The following is a 27,401-nucleotide window of genomic DNA, read 5'->3' on the forward strand; positions in this document are numbered from 1 at the left end:
TGTGATCATAAAAGAAGAAGAAGAAGAAGAAGATATAAAAGTCAAAAATAACATTGAAAAACCATAGAGGATCTTGCCTTCTCATCTTAAATTGTTACACTGACTATGGAGGGTTTTAAACTGATCACTTTGTGACACAAAATCAAAGATTATTTCATGGAGATCACTGCATACTTAGTCCAACTTGTTGGCCGAATGGTCAGCGTACTGGCCTTCGGTTCAGAGGGCCCCGGGTTCGATTCCCGGCCGGGTTGGGAATTTTAACCTTCATTGGTTAATTCCAATGGCCCGGGTGGTGGGTGTTTGTGCTGTCCGCAACATCCTGCAAATCACACACCACACATAACACTATCCTCCACCATAATAGTACTCAGCTACTTACACATGGCAGATGCCGCCCATCCTCATCGAAGTGTCTGCCTTACATGGGCTGCACTCGGCTAGAAATAGCCACACGAAATTATTATTATTATTACTGCATACTTACGTGTTAATTTAAGGAGAGATCTTCATTGGGGTAATCACATTAATGAAGTTGTAAATGAAGGTTCTTATGGTTATGAGGGTTTTTATGGGTTGTAATAAAGATGTATAATTTCATCTCCATCACTGTATAATTTCATCTCACCTGTTCCCCGTCCCTGTATCAAGAAACAGGACTAAGAGGTAGACATAGTAAGGCTGTACAGGAGAAGGAATAAAAGTCACCAGTAAGACCCCAATCAGTATACGGGACCATCATCAGGATTACTTGATTCAAGAAATAAAAGAAATCCAAAAGAAGTGGTATGTTCTGAACTGTCAGCGGAGAGTTGGCATGGAATGACATTAACAGATAAAATGGCATATGGCTTTTAGTGCCGGGAGTGTCCGAGGACATGTTCGGCTCGCCAGGTGCAGGTCTTTTGATTTGACACCCGTAGGTGAACTGCGCGTCGTAATGAGGATGAAATGATGATGAAGACTGCACATACACCCAGCCCCAGTGCCAGAAAAATTAACCCAGGACCCCCGTGACCAAAGGCCAGCACGCTAACCATTTAGCCATGGAGCCGGACGACATTAACAAATGAATAAGCTTGAGCGAAATTTTTAAAAGTAGGAAAAGTTATAAAATGAAGATAAAATTGTTATTCAAGGGGACAAATTGGGACAAATATTCTTTTATAGGAAGAGGAAGATTTAATTGGAATAATTTGCCAAGGAAGACTGTTTTGCATCATTTAAGAAAAGGCTAGGTAAACAATGGATAGATTATCTGGTACCTGGGTGAACAGCACTAAATGCAAATCAATGGTGGTTGATGGAAAACTAACACCACATTTGAAGACCTCTATTCACTTTCTTTATGCAGCAGTTTTTATCCATGTTTCATGCCCATGTAGGGTCATGTTCCAGGAATCGGCTGTGGCCAATGAAAAAGAACTCTCCCAACATTTGCCTGGAAGTGAAAATGCGAAGCCACAGAAAACCATTCTCAAGACAGCTGATGGTGGGGTTCCAATCTACACATCTCCTGAATCCAGAACTTGACTCCACGGCTGTAGTGCATTATGCAGGGTCACTTCGTTTAGTAGTTAATGTAATATAAAATTTGGTGTCTCCAAAAACCGTAAAAGTAGTTAGTCAGACATAAAGCCAATAACATTATTAATATCAAATTTAAATGAAAGACATAATGAAAGTGTTTTTGTAATTCTGCATGTGTATATTTTCATTATAGGCTGCAGTATTAGTCTAAAAGTCTCTGCAAATAAACGTAGTACTGTAACTTACTTCCATAACCTTAGCACTGAGGCCTGTTTCTACACCTCTTAGTTTGAAAACACCAAAACTGATTTTAATCATCTATCCCTTACTATCTCTCTGCATCTCTTACCCTGAATGGCAATGTCCATTGGTTTTGTAAGTAAATAACCAAACTTTGTTCATCTAACTTGGACCTACCAATGAAGCTGGTCCATTTGAGTATTTTGTCTAACCTGTTTCTTACAACAAGTAATCTATATAAAGGTAGGAATGAGGATAGGTACACACAGTAGGATAAATACAGTGAAAGGCTAGCACTCAAAGAGGGAGCAATACGAAAGGAGATCAAGACATATAAATAAGGTAGCAGTGTATGAAGAAGTGGAGATGGTCCTTGTCCTTTTGTGTTTTCATGTTTGTCCTAGTCTCCTTTTCTATTGCTTCCTCTTTAGATGCTGACTTTCATTGTGTTTATCCTACTGTGTCCTACTATTCATGTTCCTATCTTGGTATATATGACCTCTTTTGACACTTGTTTGTTCCTTGCCATTATTCTTCCTTATAAATTTAGCCTTATAAAGTATCTTAATAATTAACACCCACCTGCCACTATTTCTATTTTCTTGTTCTGGCAATTATTCTTACAGGTTTCATATCTTTTTCCTACATATTATGTATACAATATCCTGAGTCCACTTAGTTTTCCCTCTCATATACCAAAGTTGGACTGAGATCAGAGTGATACAAAAATAATTCAGTCTCCAAACTCATATCCTTCTTTCAAAATACCTTTGATCACAGCTGTGAAATCACTATATTAAACTCTGTTTGATCTTGTTTCTCACCATTTGCTACCACTCTGGCAGAATAGTCATCACCAATATTTCAAATGGTCCACCTAGTCCAGTTTCATATTACCTGCCTGGCAGTCAGTCATCATAAGTTTCTTCCAACTGACATCACTTTAACTTTGGATATGAAGGATTTCATAGCTCTAAGTTTAGAAAATATTCAACTCTATTCGTTATATAAGCTCCATCTTAACATAATGAAATAAGGTAATTACACCAACAATTTGAAGTAGTGATGCAAGTATATAAATACGGAACAATGAAATAGGACGCACACACATGCGCGCGCGCGCATGCGCACACACATACTCTCTCTCTCTCTCTCTCTCTCTCTCTCTCTCTCTCTCTGCACACTGTGCAAAGAGTGGCTAGAGAATGTTCAAGGCTTCCACATACCTTGGATAACATAAGATTGGGGGGAGGGGTCAAAGAATGAAATTTTTAAGCCAAATAAACCAAGCTAAGAACACCTTTAATAAGAGATGTAATCTCTTCAACTCAGTCCGGCTCCATGGCTAAATGATTAGCGTGCTGGCCTTTGGTCACAGGGGTCCCGGGTTCGATTCCCGGCAGGGTCGGGAATTTTAACCATCATTGGTTAATTTCGCTGGCACGGGGGCTGGGTGTATGTGCCGGCTTCATCACCATTTCATCCTCATCATGACGCACAGGTCGTCTACGGGCGTCAAATCAAAAAACCTGCATCTGGCGAGCCGAACTTGTCCTCAGACACTCTCGGCACTAAAAGCCATATGCCATTTCATTTCATTTCTTCAACTCAAACAGCATTGACGAAAACCTCCAAATAAATCTGTTGAAGACCTTGGTCTGGACTGTGCTGTTAAATGGAAGTGAAGCCTGGACACTAGAGGAAGCTGGGAGGAAAAGGAGTGTGGCCTTTGAAATGTGATGTTACTGGAGGATGTTCAGAATTTCCTGGCTGGAAAAAGTTACGAATGAAGAGGTTCTTCAAAGGATTGAATTGACTAAGCCGTACTTGTGGAACCTAATTTACAAGAGAAGGGATGTGTGGATTGGCCACATTCTAAGTCATAAAGGAATGCTGAAGACAATATTGAAGGTGCTATGGAGGGAAGAAATTCTAGAGGCAGACCAAGGATCCATCATGTCATCAGGGATACCAGCTGTCTCTCCTAAAAATCTCTGAGGAGACCTGCCCACGACAAAGAACAGAGGAGAGCTGCTTTCACTGCTGCAAACCAATCTTAGGATTGATGATGCAAGAAGGAGATAAAGTAATGAACCAGACTTTAAGATATAATAGTGCATACACATCTACTTAGATAGGTTGATCATTAGGTAGGCAGATAACATGCATTTCTTCACTGTTTCCAACTTACAGATGTGAACTGTAGATAACATCCTTCGTCAGGCTGAATGTCATCCTGAAGTCGATGAACTTCCTTCAGGGAATTATCGGAGGCTATCTCCATCACATCACTGTATCGGAAGAATCCCCTGAAAACAAAGAAAAGATATTTTATTCCATAAAAATTAATAGTTCCATTTTTTCATAAATGCTTTGTACCAAAGCATCAGCTATTCTGATACATTTTAGAAATGATATCTTAAGCACTCAAGGAGTGAGAGAACAAAAAATGTATAAGTATGGTCTTTCAATCCTTTATACTAAGCAGCACAGTGTCAACTTGCAAACATTTGATATATTCAGAACTGACTACTGAGTAGTATAATTATTATTATTATTATTTTTTTTTGGAAGTTACATTTACAGTAGTTTAATACAGTGCTTCCCACCTCTGTAGGATAATGGTTATCACTATTTGCTGCCGTCCTCAGAGGCCCGAATTCAATTCCTGATACTGCTAGAAATTTAAGAATGGCAGGAGTGCTGGTATGCAGTTAAAATGGTACATGCAGCTCACACGTCCATTGGGGGTGTGCCTGAAAAGAGCTGCACCACTTTGGGATGAGGACACGAGTTTACTTTACTTTAACAGAGTGCCAATTTTGTACATAAGAACAGAAAGACTAGTTTGTAATATAAAAGTGAAGAGAAATAACCGTGTTATTTTTAAGTTACATATTGTTAAACATGGGAGAGAGTAAATGTGTTGCTATGTGGAGATTTATACATAGCAATACATTTATTTTACCTTATTTTCTCCTCCAATTCTGTGGACTTTGTTTAAGATATGCCATCAAATACTTGTACATTAGTTTGTAAATCTTCATACTGAAATTATTATTGAACACTGCAGGATATCCTGCACGGTCTGTCATGACATCCGAAGTTAGTTTATTTTAATAAGTGATCCCAAGCATATTCAATAAGTTTCATGTCTGAGAGCACTGAAGCCACTCTTATTGAGAGGTATTGCAATTGTACAGAAAACAATTTGTTTTATGTTGTATCAACATAGATAGGTCATATAGCGATGATAGGACAGGAAAGGGCTAGGACCAGGAAGGAAGCGTCCATGGCCTTAATTAAGGTACAGCCCAAACAATTGCCTGGTATGAAAATAGGAAATCACAGACAACCATCTTCAGGGCTGCCAGCAGAGGGCGTTGAACCCACCATCTCCTGAATGCAAGCTCAGAGCTGCATGACCCACACCCCATAGCCAACTCGCCCAGTGAGCAGAAAGAATTTACAATCCTTGCATGATAGGTACAATAGCTGTCGTCTACGAAAATGAACTGTTCGTTCCATGAGTTTGTAGGATATTATCCTGGTACTGAGGCAGCTTAAGGTTGTACTGAATGGCCTGGAAAGGTGTACAGTGACCTTATGTGACACCACCCAGAAAATCACTTGCTACAAGACACTAGCAGGATTCATAATTTCGCTCACAGAATGCCATTGGGCTTATCAGTTAGATGGGCACACTTATCTGAGACTCTGCCTAGCAGCGGCAATGTTTTTCAAAAATTTATTCCGTACCCTGATGGGGTATGGTGGGTCTCCTAGAGGGTAATGCCTTCTCTCATGCCAGGAGATGTGTTGCGCAGTTTGAGGTGCAGTGAAGGATGGGAAGGAAGCGGCTTTGGCCTATAAAAGGAACTGCTCCAGCATTTGGTTGCAGGTGATGAAATGAAATGAAATGTCGTATGGCTTTTAGTGCCGGGATATCCCAGGATGGGTTCGACTCGCCAGGTGCAGGTCTTTCTATTCGACACCCGTAGGCGACCTGCGTGTCGTGATGAGGATGAAATGATTATGAAGACAACACATACACCCAGTCCCCATGCCATTGGAATTAACCAATTAAGGTTAAAATCCCCGACCCGGCCGGGAATCGAACCCGGAACTCTCTGAACCGAAGGCCAGTACGCTGACCGTTCAGCCAGCGAGTTGGACTTGGAGGTGATAATAGAAAACCATAGAAAACCAATGGTGGGGTCTGAATCCACTCACCTCCCAAATCCAGAGTTACACCATAGCAATTTGCTTGGTGTAAACTTTCCACAACTTTCTGCAAATGGAGATTGCTAACATGCTAGAGGAGAAATGATTCTCCATGAAACTTTTTTGGTTATTAGGGGAGGGGGGTGGGGGGGGGGGGTGATTTTTGCCCAATCTCACACACACCCAGTCTATAACCAAATAGGTTCTAATGCTATGATTTTTTTTTTTGCAAGTTACTTTACGTCGCACCGACACGGATAGGTCTTATGGCAACGATGGGACAGGAAAGGGCTAGAAGTGGGAAGGAAGGAAGCGGCTGTGGCTTTAATTTCAGGTGTGCTTGGTGTGAAAATGGGAAACCACGGAAAACCATCTTCAGGGCTGCCGAAAGTGGGTCTCGAACCCACTATCTTCCGAATACTGGATACTGGCCACACCTAAGCGACTGCAGCTATCTAGCTCGGTGCTATGATTATTTGATCTGTGGCCATGAAAGCCTTACTAGGCAATATAACAGTATCTTGTGCTCATGAAGGAAGGACAGTCCATCCTGCATGATGTGCTTATCTGTAATATACCCGATTTTAATGTGTAAGAACTGGGTCTTATCAAGGACACAGGCTGGCATCATGTAACCTGTTTCTTACAGTTTGGGCAGTTTCATGATTATCTGTGATTACTGATTTCCCATTTCAGATATTGCCACACATTTTCAATCAAGTGAATTACTCGAATACTCTAGGATACCAGATTAATAAGACAGGATATTAACCTATAAGAAAAAAGGTCACAACATATTTTGAAGTACATCTTTCTGCCTTGTCTTCTTTTCCTAGAAGTGGTTTTCCATCTGAGCTCTTAATATTCATACACCTAGTTTTCCTTTCGCCAAATGTTTCCTTGATTTTCCTGTATGTTGCATCTACCTTTCCTAGAACCATACATCCTTCAACATCCTTGCACTTACCCTTCAGCCATTCTTCCCTAGTTGTCCTGCACTTTCTATCCACTTCATTCTTTAATTTCCTGTATTCTTTTCTGTCCTCTTCATTTTTTGCATTCTTGAATTTTTGTCAATCATCGATCAGGTCTAGTATCTCCTGAGTTATCCATTGATTCTTAGCTGACCTTTCCTTTCTTCCTAACATTTCTTCAGCAGCCCTACTGACCTCATTCTTCATGACTTTCCATTCTTCCTCTACTGTGTTTCCTCCAGCCTTTTCATTTACTCTTTGTGTAACATGTTCCTTGAAACAATCCCACACACTCTTTTCTTTCAACCTGTCTAGATCCCATCTCCTTGGATTCCTTCCCTTCTTCAATTTCTTCAACTTCAGATGGCATTTCATGACCAACAAGTTGTGATCAGAGTCCACGTCTGCTCCTGGGAAAGGTTTGCAATCCAACACCTGATTTCTGAATCTCTGCCTAATCATAATGAAGTCTATTTGATACCTTCCAGTGTCTCCAGGTCTCATCTATGTATACAGCCATCATTTGTGGTGTTTGAACCAAGTATTAGCAAGGACTAAATTGTGATTGGTGCAGAATTCAACCAGCCGACTTCCTCTTTCATTTCTTTGTTCCAATCTGAATTCTCCTACCTTCTCCTCCTTGGCCTACCACTGCATTCCAGTCTCCCATCACAATTAGATTCTTGTCACCTCTTACATATTGAAACAAATCTGCTATCTCTTCATATATTCTTTCATTTTCCTCATCATCCGCTGAACTAGACATACAGACCTGCACTATTGTGGTGCTCTTTAGTTTGGTGTCTATCTTGACAACAATAATTCTTTCACTATGCTGGTCATAGTAACTTACCTGCTGCCCTATTTTCTTATTCATTATTAAACCAACTCCTGCATTTCCCCTGTTTGATTTTGTGTTGATAATCCTGTAGTCGCCTGACTAAAATTCCTGCTCTTCCTGCCAACGTACTTCACTTATACCAACTACATCTAACTTTAGTCTATCCATCTCCCTTTTCAGATTCTCTAACCTACCACAACGATCCAAACTTCTAACATTCCATGCTCTGACTCACAGAATGTCAGTATCCATCTTCCCGATGATCGCCCCTCGCATGTAGTCCCCACCCGGAAATCCAAATGGGGGACTAGTTTACCTCCGGAATATTTTACCCGGGAGGAAACCATCATCAGTACATCATTCATACAGAGAGAGCTGCATGTCCCCGGGAGTTAGTTACGGCTGTAGTTTCCCGTTGCTTTCAGCTGTGTAGCAGTATCAACACAGCTAAGCCTTGTTGAGTATTATTACAAGGCCATATCAATCAATCATCTAGATTGATGCCCTTGCAACTTCCAAAAGGCTGCTACCCCCCTTTCGATGAACCATTCGTTAGTCTGGTCTCTCGACAGATACCCATCCAATATGGTTGCACCTACGGCTCGGCTATCAGCTTCACAGGGACGCCCAAGCCTCCCCACCATGGCAAGTTCACATGATTCGCAGGGGAGTCATCCTTAACTAACATACACTGACTGACAGAGCAAATGCAACACCAAGAAGGAGTGGTCAGAACTTTATGCCAATTGCAGGGTAGACTGACGTCACTGAGGTATGCTCATGATGTGAAATGCGCCGCTGTGCTGCACACGTAGCGAACGATAAATGGGACACGGCGTTGGCGAATGGCCCACTTCGTACCGTGATTTCTCAGCCGACAGTCATTGTAGAACGTGTTGTCGTGTGCCACAGGACACGTGTATAGCTAAGAATGCCAGGCCGCCGTCAACGGAGGCATTTCCAGCAGACAGACGACTTTACGAGGGGTATGGTGATCGGGCTGAGAAGGGCAGGTTGGTCGCTTCGTCAAATCGCAGCCGATACCCATAGGGATGTGTCCACGGTGCAGCGCCTGTGGCGAAGATGGTTGGCGCAGGGACATGTGGCACGTGCGAGGGGTCCAGGCGCAGCCCGAGTGACGTCAGCACGCGAGGATCGGCGCATCCGCCGCCAAGCGGTGGCAGCCCCGCACGCCACGTCAACCGCCATTCTTCAGCATGTGCAAGACACCCTGGCTGTTCCAATATCGACCAGAACAATTTCCCGTCGATTGGTTGAAGGAGGCCTGCACTCCCAGCGTCCGCTCAGAAGACTACCATTGACTCCACAGCATAGACGTGCACGCCTGGCATGGTGCCGGGCTAGAGCGACTTGGATGAGGGAATGGCGGAACGTCGTGTTCTCTGATGAGTCACGCTTCTGTTCTGTCAGTGATAGTCACCGCAGACGAGTGTGGCGTCGGCGTGGAGAAAGGTCAAATCCGGCAGTAACTGTGGAGCGCCCTACTGCTAGACAAAGCGGCATCATGGTTTGGGGCGCTATTGCGTATGATTCCACGTCACCTCTAGTGCATATTCAAGGCACGTTAAATGCCCACCGCTACGTGCAGCATGTGCTGCGGCCAGTGGCACTCCCGTACCTTCAGGGGCTGCCCAATGCTCTGTTTCAGCAGGATAATGCCCGCCCACACACTGCTCGCATCTCCCAACAGGCTCTACGAGGTGTACAGATGCTTCTGTGGCCAGCGTACTCTCCGGATCTCTCACCAATCGAACACGTGTGGGATCTCATTGGACGCCGTTTGCAAACTCTGCCCCAGCCTCGTATGGACGACCAACTGTGGCAAATGGTTGACAGAGAATGGAGAACCATCCCTCAGGACACCATCCGCACTCTTATTGACTCTGTACCTCGACGTGTTTCTGCGTGCATCGCCGCTTGTGGTGGTCCTACATCCTACTGAGTCGATGCCGTGCGCATTGTGTAACCTGCATATCGGTTTGAAATAAACATCAATTATTCGTCCGTGCCGTCTCTGTTATTTCCCCAACTTTCATCCCTTTCGAACCACTCCTCCTTGGTGTTGCATTGTCACTGTCAGTCAGTGTATTAAAATATTTATAACCTGAGACCCTGAGAGGGCCAACGGCTTCAGGCAGAGCAGCCCCTCTGCGAGGGTGATGGTCACTCAGAGGCAGAACTACCTCTAAATCCTATCTAGTAGCACTTGTACTCCAGGTTAGGGGTGGCTACAAGGGCATCTATCCTCCAGATTAGAAGCGACCCTTTCGATCCCATGGAGGGTTGGTATCAGCAAAGGCATGCGGTCATAAAACTTTGCTGCAGAATCGACAGACCCAAACAAAGGCTGATAACTGTTCAAGAAATAGTATGTTTGTTAATTACTTAATGAATGATTTAAAATGTACAAAATGAAGGCCTTTATGAAGCTAAATACAGTAATATTGAACTTATATAATTATAGTTTCCTACCATTCTAAAAAGACTTGATGGGATGGGCAGAATAATTTGCAGTTAATTTAATTTCTACACTACTTTATTCAAGGACTTGCCATTAATATTTCTGTAAAATTAGCAGCACAATTTATTCACATTTATAGAGAGTTATTTGATGAACTATGCATTTTATGATCTGTGCTTTTTATAAGGTGCATTTTCTCTTCAGCATTTACTAATACTCTTTACTCACGGCACCTGCTGTTGACTCATTACTATGACTGAAGTTAGATTGGGCAGTATCTTGCTCTTCAGTTTACCAGGAGGACAGGATTCTATTTCTGGTGCAAGGCTCTTCACCATTTCAGTGTAATTCTGAGTCAGGAATTTTTCAGCAGTCACCAGGGCCTTGATTCCAACCTTAGTAAGGCAATACTTCAGTTCTGGAATCTGATAAGCTGGATTGATACTAACCTGGAAATAAAATACAATAATAATCATCATCAATGCCATCACTGTCCCCATAGATAGTTGTGCATTTCAGGCATGTCACTGTAACTTCATAGTCCAAATGCATTTTATATCCTCAACATATAATATTATAAGTTATGTGGTTACAGAATAGCCAGCCTTGCAGTGTAGGGGTAGTGTGCCTGCCTCTTACCTGGAGGCCCCGAGTTCTACTCCTGGCCAGGTCAGGGATTTTTACCTGGATCTGGGGGCTGGTTCAAGGTCCTTTCAGCCTATGTGCTTACAAGGGCTCAGAAGTTGAATACGTACAAAATGTCTAAAAAAGACCTATAGAAATACCTAAAAAAATATCAAAAAAGGACCTAAGAACTGGCAAAAAGGACTTAAAAATGAGATTCAAATTCATTCATAATTTTAGTTTTAATTACATATTTAATGAAGGAATGTACAGTTTTAAAATGCAAAATTCTTGTGTATGCAACATATAATGCAAAAATATATGAGTGAAATACTTCCTTCGTCTTTCAGACATTATATATTTTTAGAGCGACATAATTTTAAAAAAAATGAATTCCACGTTTGATAAGAAAAACTTGCAAAATTTAGAATGAAATGCTTCTTCGACCTAGAATGAATTCAGTGAACCTGCAATGGACATTCTGGATAACAAAATTGATATTATTATAACTGGAATCACATTTGGCTTAACCACACTAGGGTTACAGAAACTGGAATTCAGAAATTTTACCTCGGTTGGCTTTGCAGTATACAGTACCATAATAGTCATATCCAGGTTTTTAGGTGTAAAGGATCATTGATGTCCAGACAGCACGTTATGAAACATCAAGAACACTTCACCTCAACAGATATTAAGGGTTCATACTTGAAGCATGTGAGATCATCCTCTTCAAAAACACATGAAAATTTTCTCCTCGCAATATTTCACTCATATTGAATTTGATACCCCTGGTTTTGTTTAAGCATTAGTTCCATTATTTCATTTCATTTTATTTCTTACTACAGAAAAGATGTTTAAGAGGTGATGGATAAACTAACGATTTGAATTGAGAATGAGCAGTACAAATGCAGTCAAAAGAAGGTGAAGTTACAAAGAGAAAGCCATTAAGACTTTAAAAAGGCTATAAAAAGGACCTATAAACCAAAAGATACAGAAAAAGGGAAAAAATGACAAATAAAACCCACCATTTTCAGGCCTACCATGACCCAGAATGAACATACATTATGGTCAGTCTCATCTTCGACACGCTAGAGAAAAAGGACTTCTCCTCAACTTCTGAGCCCTAGTGATTATAATTGAGGCGCTATCTGATGGTGAGATGGTGCCCCAGTCGAGAAATCCAAGAATAATGGCTGAGAGGATTTGTTATCCTGACCACATGACACCTCTTAATCTGCAGGCCTTCAGGCTGAGCAGTAGTTGATGTCCATGGCCCTCTGGGGCTGTTGCGCCATGGGGTTTTATTATAGAATAGCCTAAGAACTCAGAGCAGCACTTGAGGACTGTATTATGGTATGAAGGAAGTAGAGTAGGATAGTTACTCCGTTTCTCTTAATTGATTTCATTTGACACTCGTTTGTTCCTTTCCAATACTGATATTATCCCATTGGGATCCATTTCTCCTTTTGTGTTTGTTCTGTGTGCTAATCTTTTACCACCTGTATTATCTTATGTATCCTCCCTTTTCTGGTATTTATCTGGCTTTCTTCTTATCCTACACATCCTTTATCAAGATTGAAGATCTGACAAGATGGCCTCTCAATGAGTGTTGATGTCCATCCTCCTGATGAAGCTGGGAAGCAGAAACCTTATTATAATAGAGAAATAAAGAGGCTAAGAAGGAGGTGCAGCTTGGAAAGAAATAGAGTTAGAAATGGCTGTGGAAGTAAGGAGAAATTGAAGGAACATACCAAGAGATTGAATCTAGCAAAGAAGTCAGCTAAGGATAACATGATGGCAAGCATAATTGGCAGTCATACAAATTTTAGTGAAAAATGGAAGGGTATGTAAGGTACTTTGAGGCAGAAACAGGTTCCAAGAAGGACATTCCAGGAATAATTAATGAACAAGGGGAGTGTGTATGTGAGGACTTTCAAAAGGCTGAAGTATTCAGTCAGCAGTATGTAAAGATTGTTGGTTACAAGGATAATGTCCAGATAGAGGAAGTGACTAACACTAAAGAAGTATTAAAATTTATCTATGATAACAGTGACATTTACAATAAGATACAAAAGTTGAAAACTAGGAAATCGGCTGGAATTGATAGGATTTCTGGAGATATACTAAAGACAATGGGTTGGGATATAGTACCATATCTGAAGCACTTATTTGATTATTGTTTGCATGAAGGAGCTATACCAAATAAATGGAGAGTTGTTATAGTAGCCCCTGTGTATAAAGGAAAGGGTGATAGACATAAATCTGAAAATGACAGGCCAGTAAGTTGGATATGCATTGCATGTAGGCTTTGGGAAGGCATTCTTTCTGATTATATTAGACATGTTTGCAAAATTAACAACTGGTTCAATAGAAGGCAGTTCGGATTTAAGAAAGGTTATTCCACTGAAGCTCAACTTGTAGGATTCCAGCAAGATATAGCAGATACGTATCTTGGATCAGGAGGTCAAATGGACTGGATCATGGGAGACTACTGGCAAAAATGAGTGCAACTGGACTAAACAAAAGAGTGACTGAATGGGTTGCTATATTTCTAGAAAACAGATCTCAGAGAATTAGAATAGGCGAGGCTTTATCTGACCCTGTAATAATTAAGACAGGATTTCCTCAAGGCAGTATTATTGGACCTTTATGTTTTCTTATATATATAAATGATATGAGTAAACAAGGGGAATCAGAGGTAAGGCTTTTTGCGGATGATGTTATTCTGTATAGAGTAATAAATAAGTTACAAGAATGTGAGCAACTGCAAAATGACCTCGATAATGTTGTGAGATGGACAGCAGGCAATGGTATGATGATAAACGGGGTTAAAAGTCAGGTTGTGAGTTTCAAAAATAGGAAAAATCCTCTCTGTCTTAATTACTGCATTGATGGAGTGAAAGTTCTTTTGGGGGATCATTGTAAGTATCTAGGTGTTAATATAAGGAAAGATATTCACTAGGGTAATCACATAAATGGGATTGTAAATAAAGGGTATAGATCTCTGCACATGGTTATGAGGGTGAGGATTACCTGATTCAAGAACTGGAAAAAATCCAAAGAAAAGCAGCTCGATTTGTTCTGGGTGATTTCTGACAAAAGAGTAGCGTTACAAAAATGTTGCAAAGTTTGGGTTGGGAAGAATTGAGAGAAAGAAGAAGAGCTGCTCGACTAAGTGGTATGTTCCGAGCTGTCAGCGAAGAGATGGCGTGGAATGACATTAGTAGACAAATAAGTTTGAGTGGCATTTATAAAAGTAGGAAAGATCACAATATGAAGATAAAGTTGGAATTCAAGAGGACAAACTAGGGCAAATATTCATTTATAGGAAGGGGAGTTAGGGATTGGAATAACTTACCAAGGGAGACGTTCAATAAATTTCCAATTTCTTTGAAATTATTTAGGAAAAGGCTAGGAAAGCAACAGATAGGGAATCTTCCACCTGGGCGACTGCCGTAAATGCAGATCAGGATTGATTGATTGATTGATTGATTGATTGATTGATTGATTGATTGATTGATTGATTGATTGATTGATTGATTGATTGATTGATTGATTGATTGATTGGTGTTTAGGGGTTGTAGTAAGGATGTAACAGAGAGGGCATATAAGTCTTTGGTAAGACCCCAACTAGAGTAGGGTTCCAGTGTAGGGGACCCTCACCAGGTTTACTTGATTCATGAACTGGAAAAATCCAAAGAAAAGCAGCTCAATTTGTTCTGAGTGATTTCCAACAAAAGAGTAGCATTACAAAAATGTTCCAAATTTTGGCTGGGAAGACTTGGGAAAAAGAAGACGAGCTGGTTGACTAAGTGGTATGTTCCGAGCTTACAGCAGAGAGATGGCGTGGAATGACATTATTAGACGAATAAGTTTGAGTGGTGTGTTTAAAAGTAGGAATGATCATAATATGAAGATAAAGTTGGAATTCAAGAGGACAAATTGGGGCAAACATTCATTTATAGGAAGGGGAGTTAGGTACTGGAATAACTTACCAAGGGAGATGTTCAATAAATTTCCAATTTCTTTGAATTCATTTAAGAAAAAGCTAGGAAACAACAGATAGGGAATCTGCCACCTGGGCGATTGCCCTAAATGCAGATCAGTATTGATTGATTGAACGAGCTCGTCAGGAGCTGAGAAGAAATGGATCTAGAAGAACTGGGATTGATGAGGAGAGAGCCTAACTATTCAAAGACAGAAATTTGTGAAGATGTCAAGATTATCCTTGTACTTTAGTGTTTTTATATTTGTCCTTGTCTCCTTTTTCTGTGCTCCCTCTTCCCACACTCACCTGTCATTGTAGTTGTCCTATTATGTGTTCCTTTTGTTGTTCCTCTCTCTCTTTATATGTATTGGACCCATGACCTTTGTGCCCTAAGAATATTATGTATTAAATTGTCAATTGGAATAAGAAGTTCGATTCTTGATAGCACGGAGTGACACGTGGTGAGGGGGTGGCTGCCTTCTGTCCCACGCTCTGGGATACGTGACGTCATCTGCACGTGTCGACGGCGGAAAAATCTTAAGTCATTTTATGGATTATTTCAGAAGAGCGCGCGTGTATGGCGTGCCCAAGCCAAGTCGACAAAATATAGTGCCTATCAAACGAGGTCATTTATCCAGCTAATTGAATATGTAGAAATTTCAAATGTCCATGAACACTACCACCGGAAATGTAGCAAGTATGTAGTCACCTTCAAAACTCTTGTAATTACAGTTTAGTTAAGGCAGAAAAGTTACAGAAATTTTCTTGGTGGCAAAGGGAGACGCCCGGAGAGAGGGGGTAGTTTCTATAAATAAGAATTGACGCCATGATGAAGCCCCTGCATTTTTTATCACGAGGCTGAAGACAGGGTTGAGCTGCTCTGTAAAATTGAACGACAAAAGTAGACTAAAGTAGAACAATAAAAGTTTGATTTCCACCTATTCAATACTTTACAAGCAATTATAAAATTAGGATCTCATCCTTATTTTATTGCTAAATTATTAAAAACATAGGACATGTTTCGTTCAATTATTGAACATTTTCAGCTACATACTTTTTTTTTTTTTTTTGCTAGGGGCTTTACGTCGCACCGACACAGATAGGTCTTATGGCGACGATGGGATAGGAAAGGCCTAGGAGTTGGAAGGAAGCGGCCGTGGCCTTAATTAAGGTACAGCCCCAGCATTTGCCTGGTGTGAAAATGGGAAATCACGGAAAACCATCTTCAGGGCTGCCGATAGCGGGATTCGAACCTACTATCTCCCGGATGCAAGCTCACAGCCGCGCGCCTCTACGCGCACGGCCAACTCGCCCGGTCAAAATCGGTAATACTATTCTAATAACCTGCAACTGTTGTTTACTGCTAACAGATTTAATCATAATAACTATTAAAATACTTTTGAATATAAAACATTATATATTACGTCATCATTGTTAAAACAATATTACTATTTGTAGTGTTTGATATTTTAAAAATCTTGTTCTAAATTTGAATACAATGTCATAAGTTAGTCAGATATAAATACATTTACAATCTGTTGAAGTTGTTGATTATCTTAAAACTATCAGTTGGATACACATTAAAATCTTTTTGCTAACTGGTGTGAGCATTACTACATCTTGTACTTTATGAATACAAAATCTTGGTGCTCTCTCAAAACATTTCAGTTTGGTTGTGACTAATAATCTTTTCATCCATAAATTAACAAAGTGAAGCACACTGTTGATTTTTATTTATTAATTTGTCGTATTTCAAATCTTCAACATCCGATTGTTCAAATTCACGACTTGCTTTTAAACTTTACCGGTGTGGAGTAATTCTTCAAAACTTTATCATGAACTCTGTCAAATGGTGACAGTCATGATGATAAGTAATTAGTAACTTACTCGAATTTTACGAAAGTAAGTTTGTTGACATCTCTGTAACAGGAAAATCATTTTGTTAACTAATGTTAGATGGTATTAAAAGTTGAAGAAGCTAATGTTGAAGGATCAGCACTTACCCTTTTTACTTCTGCCTGTATTTACTTTTGTGCACTGAACTGTTTGACGACTACTTGTGCTCCTTGTGTTGTATGTGTGTCTCAGTATCTGCGGGGTATTGGGAGGGGAGGTATCAGAGGGCGGCGTTCTAGCGAATGACGTGATTCTTGGAGGGGAATGTTCAGAATTTGTGTGGAGGGGTGTTTGTATATTCGTAGATTGACTGTTATTGTTATTCAGGATAAAATTGTTTGTCAGTTTTGTATTACTGAGTTTGAATGTTTGTATTAACTTTGGAATTTGTTTTATTAATGGGTTTTTTATTTCTATCGCCGTTCAGATTTTTATCTTTATTGAAGTATTTGTCTAGGTAAATATGTATGTTCTCCAGCTCATTCATTAATTTTCCTTTATCGACCTTTCTGATTATTTTTAAATCCTTTTCTATTGTGGTAAAATGGTGTCTTTTTTCTTGCATACGATTACTCATCGCGGAAAATTTGTTATGTTTAGCTGCGTTTACATGTTCCAAATATCTAGTTATAAAACTTCTGCCAGTTTGGCCAACATAAGAGAAACCACATTCTGAGCAAATTAGTTTATAGATTCCTGAACTTTGGTATTTGCTGTTGCGTGAATTTACACTATTGCGGTTGAAAAATATATTTCTATTTGTATTTTGTGTTCTAAATGCAATATTGATTTGCCGTTTTTTGATCGGATTCGTGATTTGGTATACTGCTGGGTTGGTGAATGTAAATGTTGCAAATTTTGGTTTTTCATTTTTGATCTGAATAAGGTTAGTAGCTAGTTTCGATTTCACTCTGTTAATGATTTTGTTGACGACATCTATTTTATAACCGTTGACTGAAGCGAAGTCTTTTATAAATTGAATTTCTTTCTTTAGACTATTATCAGAAAGTGGCATTTTGAAGGCTCTGTATACCAGACTAAAAAAAGCGGCTTGTTTCTGTGATTTTGGGTGTAGAGAATCTTTTTTAATAGTTATTGGGACATAAGATGGCTTTCTATAAATCTGAAAGTTAAATTTGTTTTCTGTTCGTGTTACTGTAATATCTGAAAAGTTTAACGAATGATTATTTTCTTCCCCCTTAGTGAATTTTACTCTTTGGTCAAGATTATTTAAAAAGTTTAATATATTATCACTGTCATTAAGTTTGCTATCTATTATAACAAAGGCATCGTCTACGTATCTCAACCACAAACATAGTCCTTTTATGTTTGATTTTATTTTGCTGTGCTCTAGATGATCCATGTAAATATTTGCTAAAATTCCTGACGTGGGGTCACCCATCCCCAAACACATTTGTTTGTAAATTTTATCATTGAATGTGAAATAACTGTTGTTTAAAACAAAATTTAATTGATTTATAAACTCTTCTATTTTGTACGTGCTTAATTTGCCCTGTTTAATTAGATTAGATTTGATGATTTCAACGGTTTCTTTAATAGGTATGCTTGGATACATATTGGTTATATCATAGGAACATATTCTGTGATGCGGTTGCAAGCTAAAACTATTTAATTTTTCGCAAAATTCAATTGAATTGTTTATTATTGAATCGCTGTTAAATTTGTAATGTTTCTTCAAAAATTGGTGTAAAAAGTTTGAGATTTTATAAGTAGGACTCCCTCTACTATTGATTATCAGTCTAACAGGCATATTTGCTTTGTGGATTTTGGGTAGAGCTTTAGCTGTTGGTAATTTGGGATTCATATTAATCATTTTTTGATACTCTTGTTCGTTTATTAAAAAAGTAGAATTTTTAAGTACGTTCTTTAGATTCTTCTGTATTTTATTTATAAGGTCTTTGTTAGTTATTACATAATTATTTTCCGAAAAAAACTCTTCTGTTTTGCTAATGTAATCATGTTTGTTTAAAAGAACTGTAGTTTCACCTTTGTCTGCTTTAGTTACTCTAACATTATTATTATTAATTTTGGTTCTTAAGCTATTTATTTGTTTAGATTGAGTAGAATCTGAGTTGTTAATTAATTCTTCAACTAAGGTAGGAAATTTCTTTTTGATATCATATCTAGTATCATTTTGTGAATCTACTGGTACTTGTCTTACATTCGCCTCTACTTCTGTTATTGTAGTTATCAAGTCGTCTATTATGTTTGGGTTAGGCCAGTTGAATTTTGATCCTTTATTGAGTAAATCTATTTCATTCTCAGTGAAAGTAGTACTAGACAAATTTATCGTAGTGGGTACATCTTTTAAAGCTGGAGTGGGTTTATTTATTCTTGTTGGCTGATCCCTCAAATTTAATTTACTCTCTTTCAATTGGAAAAGTTTGTTTTCTAAAGTCTTTTGTTTCTTTTCTAGTATGTCAACAAGCTTTACGTTAGCATACAGTTGGATTGAACCCCATTCTAAAGGGGATAACTGTTGAGAAATTTCTAAATGTGTGCGGTAAAGTTGTAGGTTCAAAAATGACTTTTTTCTATAATGCATTTTGATTTTGTTCTTCAGCCATATTTCATTCACCTTGTTTTGTGAGTGTGCTAAGTTTTGTGTTGACAAATTACGTCTTTATGCAGGCTTTAAAAATTTTGGTATAAGTTTGTCTTTTAAACATTTCTTCAAAAACCATATATCTTTCGAGATCTTACCTATTTTAACCTTGAGATTTATAAATCTGTTTTTAATGTTTACCTTAGCCTGGTTGGCCATTACATTGCATGATATTATCCTCATTTTTCCGTATTGAAATTCAGTTAAAGTAGAACAATAAAATATAAAAAAACTGTCTGATTTGTTTCAAATTTTTGAAACTTTAAATTCCTCTCCTCAACAGTTTACTTTATGCAGATATGATGTTCTTAGTTGGAGGGGTCAAAATGTTTATTTCTGTTATAAATTTTAATTTCTGCTCTACTTCTACAGTGCACGCAATCATACATCGTCCTTTATGTATCTTACTTACCGCAATAAGGCCAGCACGCACTGCAGCAAAGTTCGTAAGATACCATTCAATAGTATTGGGTCCCCAGAGTCCCAACATGTCACCAGGCTTTAGGCCCAGCTCTAAGAAACCAGCAGCAAGTTTGTATACCTGAGGGTAATAAAATTCAGTATTATATTAAAATAACTTCTGCAGGGCAATCATTAATATTCCTGTTACATTGTATACAGTACTGGATAATAGTAAAGAATATTTAACTTCTTCTTCTTCTTAAGTCGTCATCTCCAAACGGAGGTAGACGATCCACACGGCCAGCTCCAATCTTGACATTGCAGCCATGCCATGTGGATTTATTGGAATATCTTTCAGGATCTTTAATGCAGTGGTTTCCCGTTGCCTTCTGCATCCTAATGCCGTTGACCAAACTGGTTCCTCCGCCTTTGGGAACAATTTCTTGTCCCCAGGACAATAGAGTGCCCTTACCCATACCCGCTCATCCACTCTCAAAGAGACTGTTGGCACTTGGTATAGGGGATCTCCTTATACCGGGAGATAATCGGTCCCTTCATTCGTTAGCCGCCTGCATATAAAATATTATTTTTATATGCAGTCGTTGCCCCCTCTCTACCGCGGGGAGGTGAATGTCAGGATTTCACCGTCATTGAAACAAGGATCAAATGGCATTTCCTTGTTTCTCTGGTTCAACAAATTATTCTCATAGAATAAACAACCATCTGCATTTGACAGTTGTTTAATTGCAATACTTGAAAGACAGACATTCCAGTTAGGGTGGGCGGCTTCTGACTTGCATTGCAAATTATGAATCTCATTATAAAACCATATTGGATTTCAGAATAAGAAGTTATTATATTAATAAAAACCACCTTTCCAATACATGACAATCCTTTATATTTAGGATAAAACCATTAATAGATTATAATTAGGACATGTTTCACTCATGCTTAGTGAGTATCATCAGCTAGAAGGGCCCTGACCTACCTTGGAATAAGTTACTTCTAGCTGATGATGCTCACTAAGCATGAGCAAAACATGTCCTAATTATAATATCTATTAATGGTTTTATCCTAAATATAAAGGATTGTTATGTATTGGAAAAGTGGTTTTTATTAATGTAATAACTTCTTATTCTGCCTTGCATACGAAACTGCATATTAGTGTGGTCAAGAATATGGGTGTGTGTGAGTCGAAGGAATGATATGGACAGCATAAACACCCATCCCTGAGCCAAGGGAATTGATCATTCATAATTAAAACCCCATCACCTCACCATGAATTAAACTTGGACCCTGAGGCCTAAAGACCAAACTAATCAGCCAAAGAGATCAATAATTCAGTACTAATATCTGTACATTCTGCTTCATCTTATACAGGGTACCTGAAAATAAATTATAGACATTTTAAGAGGACATACTGTTCTGAACAAAAGAAATCGATCTCCAGCATTTTTTTCTTCCTTTGAGCAAAAGTTCACCAGAAAATCGACAAAGAAATGTAAGTTAAATCATGAGCAACTTGTGTGTCATCCTGTGCAGCATCTGGCCAGCTGAGCTGTTTTGCTTGATAATGTTGGGTGATATGCTGCCTTAGCACACTGACATGTTGCTCGCTCGTATACAACCTTGCTGGTAATAGCAATATATTACAGAACAGCATCTGATCATTATGCCTGGATAATGTCTTGTCTTCATTCTGATTATCATGTGCTGAGGTATTTTGAACCGATGGCGTGCAAAATTTACATCCTAGTAGTAAAACTCCTACTGGGTTTGGGTGAGCACAATACAGTTGTTTTATGAAGCATAACGATAAATACAGTATATTTCGTGCACATCGAAGTTTGCAACTTAGAAACATCAACAAAATAATGACTGGAATGACTTACCCATGGAACTGATTTCTGTTAACCCTCCGTTACACGCGCCCTCTGTTGTAACACCACTACACGCGCGCGGACTGACAGTCCGCGATTGTTTGTAAGTTCCCATTCCTTTAATTTGAATTCTTTTTCCAAGAATTCTTTATTTCCCTCTTTTGTCAATCCGTCTTACATCGTAATTACTTTATCTTGATTTTATTTATATTGATACATTTATATACCATAATCTATATTTACAAGAACATTTCAGTCCTTTAGGATAAATCAGAAGTTATCAACTGCAAATCAGAGCACTTAACAAAACTAATTGTAAATTAACAATAATTGGTTATTAATTTACTTCTTGGAATAAAACTGCAATCGTTACATTCTATTAATTGATGTATATCGCACGGAAGAAGTCACGACGTCGTGATGATCTTGACATGGAGTAAGTGCATTTCATTTCATCAACCTTATCAACGCCCGAATTCGTGTCAATATAGAAGGTAATTAATGAGGGTTTTGACCCATCTGAATCGTCATCAACAGAATGGTCTTCATGGAAAGTAGATAGAACCAAAACAACTTTGTCTTTTCTTGACTTGTATGACATAAGGGTATATATAGCGATTTGTGCATGTTACGATTTCTTGTAGTATTTCGTCGGTAAAGAACAATTGCGCCTCAGTATTCTTGGCAACTCCTACTACTCCAGGCAAGTGTTTTATAATATTATGTTCAAGTTGTCTGACCCTTCCATTACGGTTCATTACAGGCCGATGATTCCACTCGGTCCCGTCCTTTCCTCCATACATTTCATGCTGCTCACTTTCAGCCACGTCCCCTTCACACGTGGACTGTTCGCTCTCAGAATTATGATCACTATCGTTTACGACGTCCTGATCACTATCATCACTTGCACCAACTTCATCGTCGTCCAACGACTGCTCGATTTCATCCATAACTCTCGGAATAAATCGCACCAACTCTTTGGAAAGAGGATGCAAAATAATTATTCATACCTCATTTCGTAATATCGTGTTTATCCTACTAAAAATAATCATAAGAAGAAAATATATCAAAATGAGCCCACTACTACACTTGTAGGTAATAAAAGTATATAATTTTATAATAAATAGGAACGGAAGAATGGATGACTTTCCAAGAGAGTGAGTAAGATTAACAACTCACCAATACACGCCTGCGGACTCAGACTCCGCAAGTCTGCAGTTGACAATATGAACTTCTGTAATCAACAGCTCGGCGATTACTCCGACATTCTCACGCCGTCACGGCATTTGTATTGTTGAGGAAAGAAGCTACAAGAAGGCAGCCCGTTCTGCCTTGCATTTTCGGCCTGTGATACCAAAGAATAATAAAGTGCGGACTCTCACTCCGCGGCGCGTGTAACGGAGGGTTAATTGTTTATGTATTGTACATATTGTGAATATTAATATTTATTTCATTTTTATATTAAGTTTCACTCACAACTGCAAACTCTTATAGGAAATGCTGCTTTGAATTTCTCTCTCCCAATGCCCCACTTGTCCACTTGCCTCTGCAACATGTGTTGAGTCATGCAATCACTCTACTGTATTGCTTGCCAACCGCATAGCACATGTAAAGAGCCAATACCATGCGGTCATCAGTCGCACACTCATATCTGTACACTAGTAAAGAGTGTGATCGTTTCTGCATAACCGATGTATTTTCATTGGGAATTTTGAATGCTAATATTAACACTCTTCACTGACCACGTTTTGTTGCAAATTCAGTGCACTACATCACAGAACATAGCAGTTATGGATCAGTTGCCATTAGTGATTAATGAAATGGTTTAGGAAAAATTAGATAACATTTGTGGGTGTATTATGCCCATAAATTTTCTGTAACCTATTTTCAGACATTCTGTATGTTATGGGACTTTACAGTTTTGTAACATAATCTGGAAAAGAACCAAATCCCTGTTTGTTATGTGACTTTACGTTTTTGCAACATTATGTAGAAGAGAACCGAATATAATAATATAAGGAAAGAAAGGAACTTGGATAGAAGCATATATCTGAATAAACACAATCATACATCAGTGTGAAAAGTGGAAAGAAGAGACCAGTACAAACATGGAAACACAATCAAGGACAATCTCCACATTTTTGTATACTGCCATCTTCATACAGATCACTTCATGAAAACATACAACATAATTTGCACTATGAGACTCTTCCTTATCCACCAACTCATCAAGCATCTCGCCCAGTAGCAGCAATTAGGGGGAGGGGGCGAGAAGGGTGCTTGCCCCCCCACTTTGTGGAGAAAACATGACCTTTTATTCCATTTTAGCTGGATGAAACTAGGAATTATTAAAACAAGCTATTTGTACAAGCTCTGTTGTCATAGGAGCTAATTATTTCCTTTATTATTAACAAAATTATTAGCAGAAATACGCAAAAAAATATTGTTCGTCGCAGCTAATCGATTTGTATAGCACCACAGTAAGTAGTGGACACTTTGCATGTGCTGTGAGGAAGGATAGCAGGGGTATATTTTTTTGCCAAGGTCACAGACACAAGTTTGACCCACCCACTTGCCGCAAGCATTCATCAGTCTGACAGTCCTTTTAGTGTATGTTAGTTTCTTAGTGTGTAGTCAAATACTAAATGACTTTTAATCGTAAAATCATGCCATTCTTCTATTTAATTGTAGCCTAATTCATGTGTAATATTGTTCCTTTGATGGAAGTTTTATTGAATCAAAATCTCAAAAACTATTATTATCACACTTAAATTGGCAAACTGTCAACCTTTACTTCTCTGTCAAAATTCACTCAGAGAGCATCAAAAACTTGCCATATATTTTAATCTATTTATAGCTTTTTGTTTTTCAGTTTTGATGAATATACCCCCCACCCCCACCCCACTGCTATATTCCACAAACCTGGGTACATTTTGTTGTCCGTACATATTTCCCCCTCCCTTCCCCCTAATTCTAATTCCCAATCGCCGCTACTGATCTCACCATTTGATCTCACCATTTGTCTAAAACATTTGGATCATTTATTGGTGGGGAAACAGTTCAACAAATCAGAGATGTTTTCGAGGAATTTCTTACAGCCAGACAGTTTGACTTGTACAAAATAGGTGTGAATACACTTGTATCTGATTGGAAAAAGTGCATTGCATCCAGTGATACTGTGCAGCCAGACCACTTTAAAGCATGCAATTTATATGCAAGCTCTATTTTTTATAACTTTCAATGTCTCATGTCTGTGGACTATTGAAGAGCCTCTCTTCTCAATAGTTTAGTTTTGACCTAGCAATCTTATACAGAGTGTTAGCAGATTTGATGATTTCTGAAACAGTAAAGAACAGAAACACAGCATTTATGTATGTAAATAAACTCATTCAACAAAGCATTTGATTTATTGAATCCCTCATAGATAAACCAGAACTAAAGTGATTGAAGCTGAAGTGGCAATCAAGGACAATATTTTGCACCTTTCCAGTGACTGACAATCCAAAGATAGTTTCCATTAATCACCAGTAGCTACTTACAAGTATTGCAAATAATATGGAATGGTGGCTACTTGTGACAGTTTCAAGCCATAAACATTCAGTGAAGCCACATTTTAATCCTGCTATGTATGAGGTGCTTGAAAATGAACTGAAAATGCTGGATAGAGATCAGTAGCTTTTGGACATATTCCCATCATTTGAAAAAACTGAAGGTGAATGACTTTGTCATAGATTTAAAGCAGACCCTAGATAGATTATGAATGTTTATTGGAATTACCTTGTAAATTGAAGTAGGGTTCCTGGTAACATTATTTCTTACTTATTTCACATTCTTTACAGTATAATAGTCTAAGAAACCACAAACATTTCAGTGAATCCCACATAAGCAAGCTTGTGTGTGTAAATCATGGTAACATCGGTACCATAAAATACAGCAGTAATTTATATAACAAATGGCTGAAAAGGGGTTTCTTATGAATGAGAAGTAAAAATATGGCATCCATTCAGTCATGGGTTTTTTATTTTTTACAATTGGCTTTACATCACACAACACAGATAGGTCTCATGGTGATATTGAGATGTGAAAGGGCTAGGAGTGGGAAGAAAATGGCTGTGGCCTTAATTAAGGTACACCCTCAGCATTTGTCTGGTGTGAAAATGGGAAACCACGGAAAACCATCCTCAGGGGTGCCGACATTGAGTTTCGAACCCACTATCTCTTGAATGCAAGCTCACAGCTGCACGCCCCTAACTGCACGGCCATGAGTTATTTACATTATGTTTCCTTCACCACTTGAATATTTGCTAGGGAAAACTTTATGATATATTTTAATGTACAAATATTAGTTAGGAAAAACATAATTGAAAAAACATTGAAACAACCTAGTTGTATGAAGCATAATCTATAGATATAAAAGGAAGTCGGTCTGGAGCGATGTATATATAAATATTTAAAAATGAAAATAGACGCGAATTAATGAGGCCCTTCCAGAAATCTCAGAAATTTGAAACTTGGTACAGGACAAGCTGATGACCCCAAGATCCCTAGAAAAATCAAAAATTCTCACAATTCCCTGAAGGGGGCACACTGGGCGGCCTCCAGTTTTGGGCTCAGCATAAGAACGCAGTCATATAATTTATCCAAAGCGACAACCTCGTGGGCTTAAAAATTTTCACGAATTTCCTCATTTTTATCACCCGTTCCCCCAAATCAAGATGGCGGCACAATCTGCCAGGCAAGGTAGAAAATTGAAATTTGGATAATTATAGCTTTTAGTCCCTAACCGATGGAAAAATTTCAAGAATTTCAAACTTTTCCCGTTTTACCCCCAAAGACATCAAAATATGGAGGCAATTTTAACGACTGTGCAGACATTCCTTTTGAGGCTAAACAGTAAGTCATATCACAAAACGGATGGCACAATCTCTATTCAATTTGGAGTGATCAACAACTTTGGTCCTATGACTTTTTTGTCGTATCTCTCTCCCTTATATGTTAGATTTTGCCGTATTTCTGGATCGTTCGTAAATTTGATGATTTTTACAAGTATATATCATTGTTTGACTCACTTATAGGAATGATAGGTTCATCAAGTTAGGTGTGCACATTGGCATGATCAAAGACCATATGTGGACCAAATTTCATGATTCTAGCTTATACATAAGTATGCAAAAAGTAATGTAAAGCGTTAAAAATGTACCAAAATTTCACGCTATTCAAACTTTTGAACTCAATTTACCCCCTAAATGTGGGAGATATGAGGAAATGGTTTAGAAACAAACATGTAGAGCAATAAAAGAGACGTCTGATGGCGCAAACCGTTTGTTAATATCATGCACCGTTTAGGAGTTATGAATCTCAAAGTGGAGGTGTGCACTTTTAAACGTGCTCATGCTTATCCGTTATATATATAAAAGCAAATTGGTCTGGAGCGATGTATATATAAATATTTAAAAATTAAAATAGACGTAAATTAATGAGGCACTTCCAGAAATCTCAGAAATTTGAAACTTGGTACGGGAGAAGCTGATGACCCCAGGATCCCTAGAAAAATCAAAAATTCTCAAAATTCTCTGAAGGGGGGATGCTGGGAGCCTCAAATTTTGGGCTCAGCATAAGAGTGCAGTTGTATAATTTATCTAAAATGACAACCTATAGATTTCGTGGGCTTAAAAATTTTCAATGATTTCCTAA

General features: G+C 38.6%; 1 protein-coding gene across 1 annotated transcript in view; it reads right to left on the reverse strand.

Moving 5' to 3' along the window:
• LOC136880889 (medium-chain acyl-CoA ligase ACSF2, mitochondrial) overlaps positions 1–27,401 on the reverse strand; it is a 196,648-nt gene that overhangs the window by 49,339 nt on the left and 119,908 nt on the right. The window contains exons 14-16 of the mRNA XM_068229164.1: positions 19,838–19,966; positions 10,520–10,740; positions 3,962–4,079 (exon numbers count right to left, since the gene is read on the reverse strand). Coding sequence (XP_068085265.1) covers positions 3,962–4,079; positions 10,520–10,740; positions 19,838–19,966 — 468 coding nt within the window. The remainder of the gene's footprint in view (positions 1–3,961; positions 4,080–10,519; positions 10,741–19,837; positions 19,967–27,401) is intronic.

This window comes from Anabrus simplex, chromosome 9 (assembly GCF_040414725.1).
Source record: "Anabrus simplex isolate iqAnaSimp1 chromosome 9, ASM4041472v1, whole genome shotgun sequence".
In the NCBI taxonomy this organism is placed as follows: Eukaryota; Metazoa; Arthropoda; class Insecta; order Orthoptera; family Tettigoniidae; genus Anabrus; species Anabrus simplex.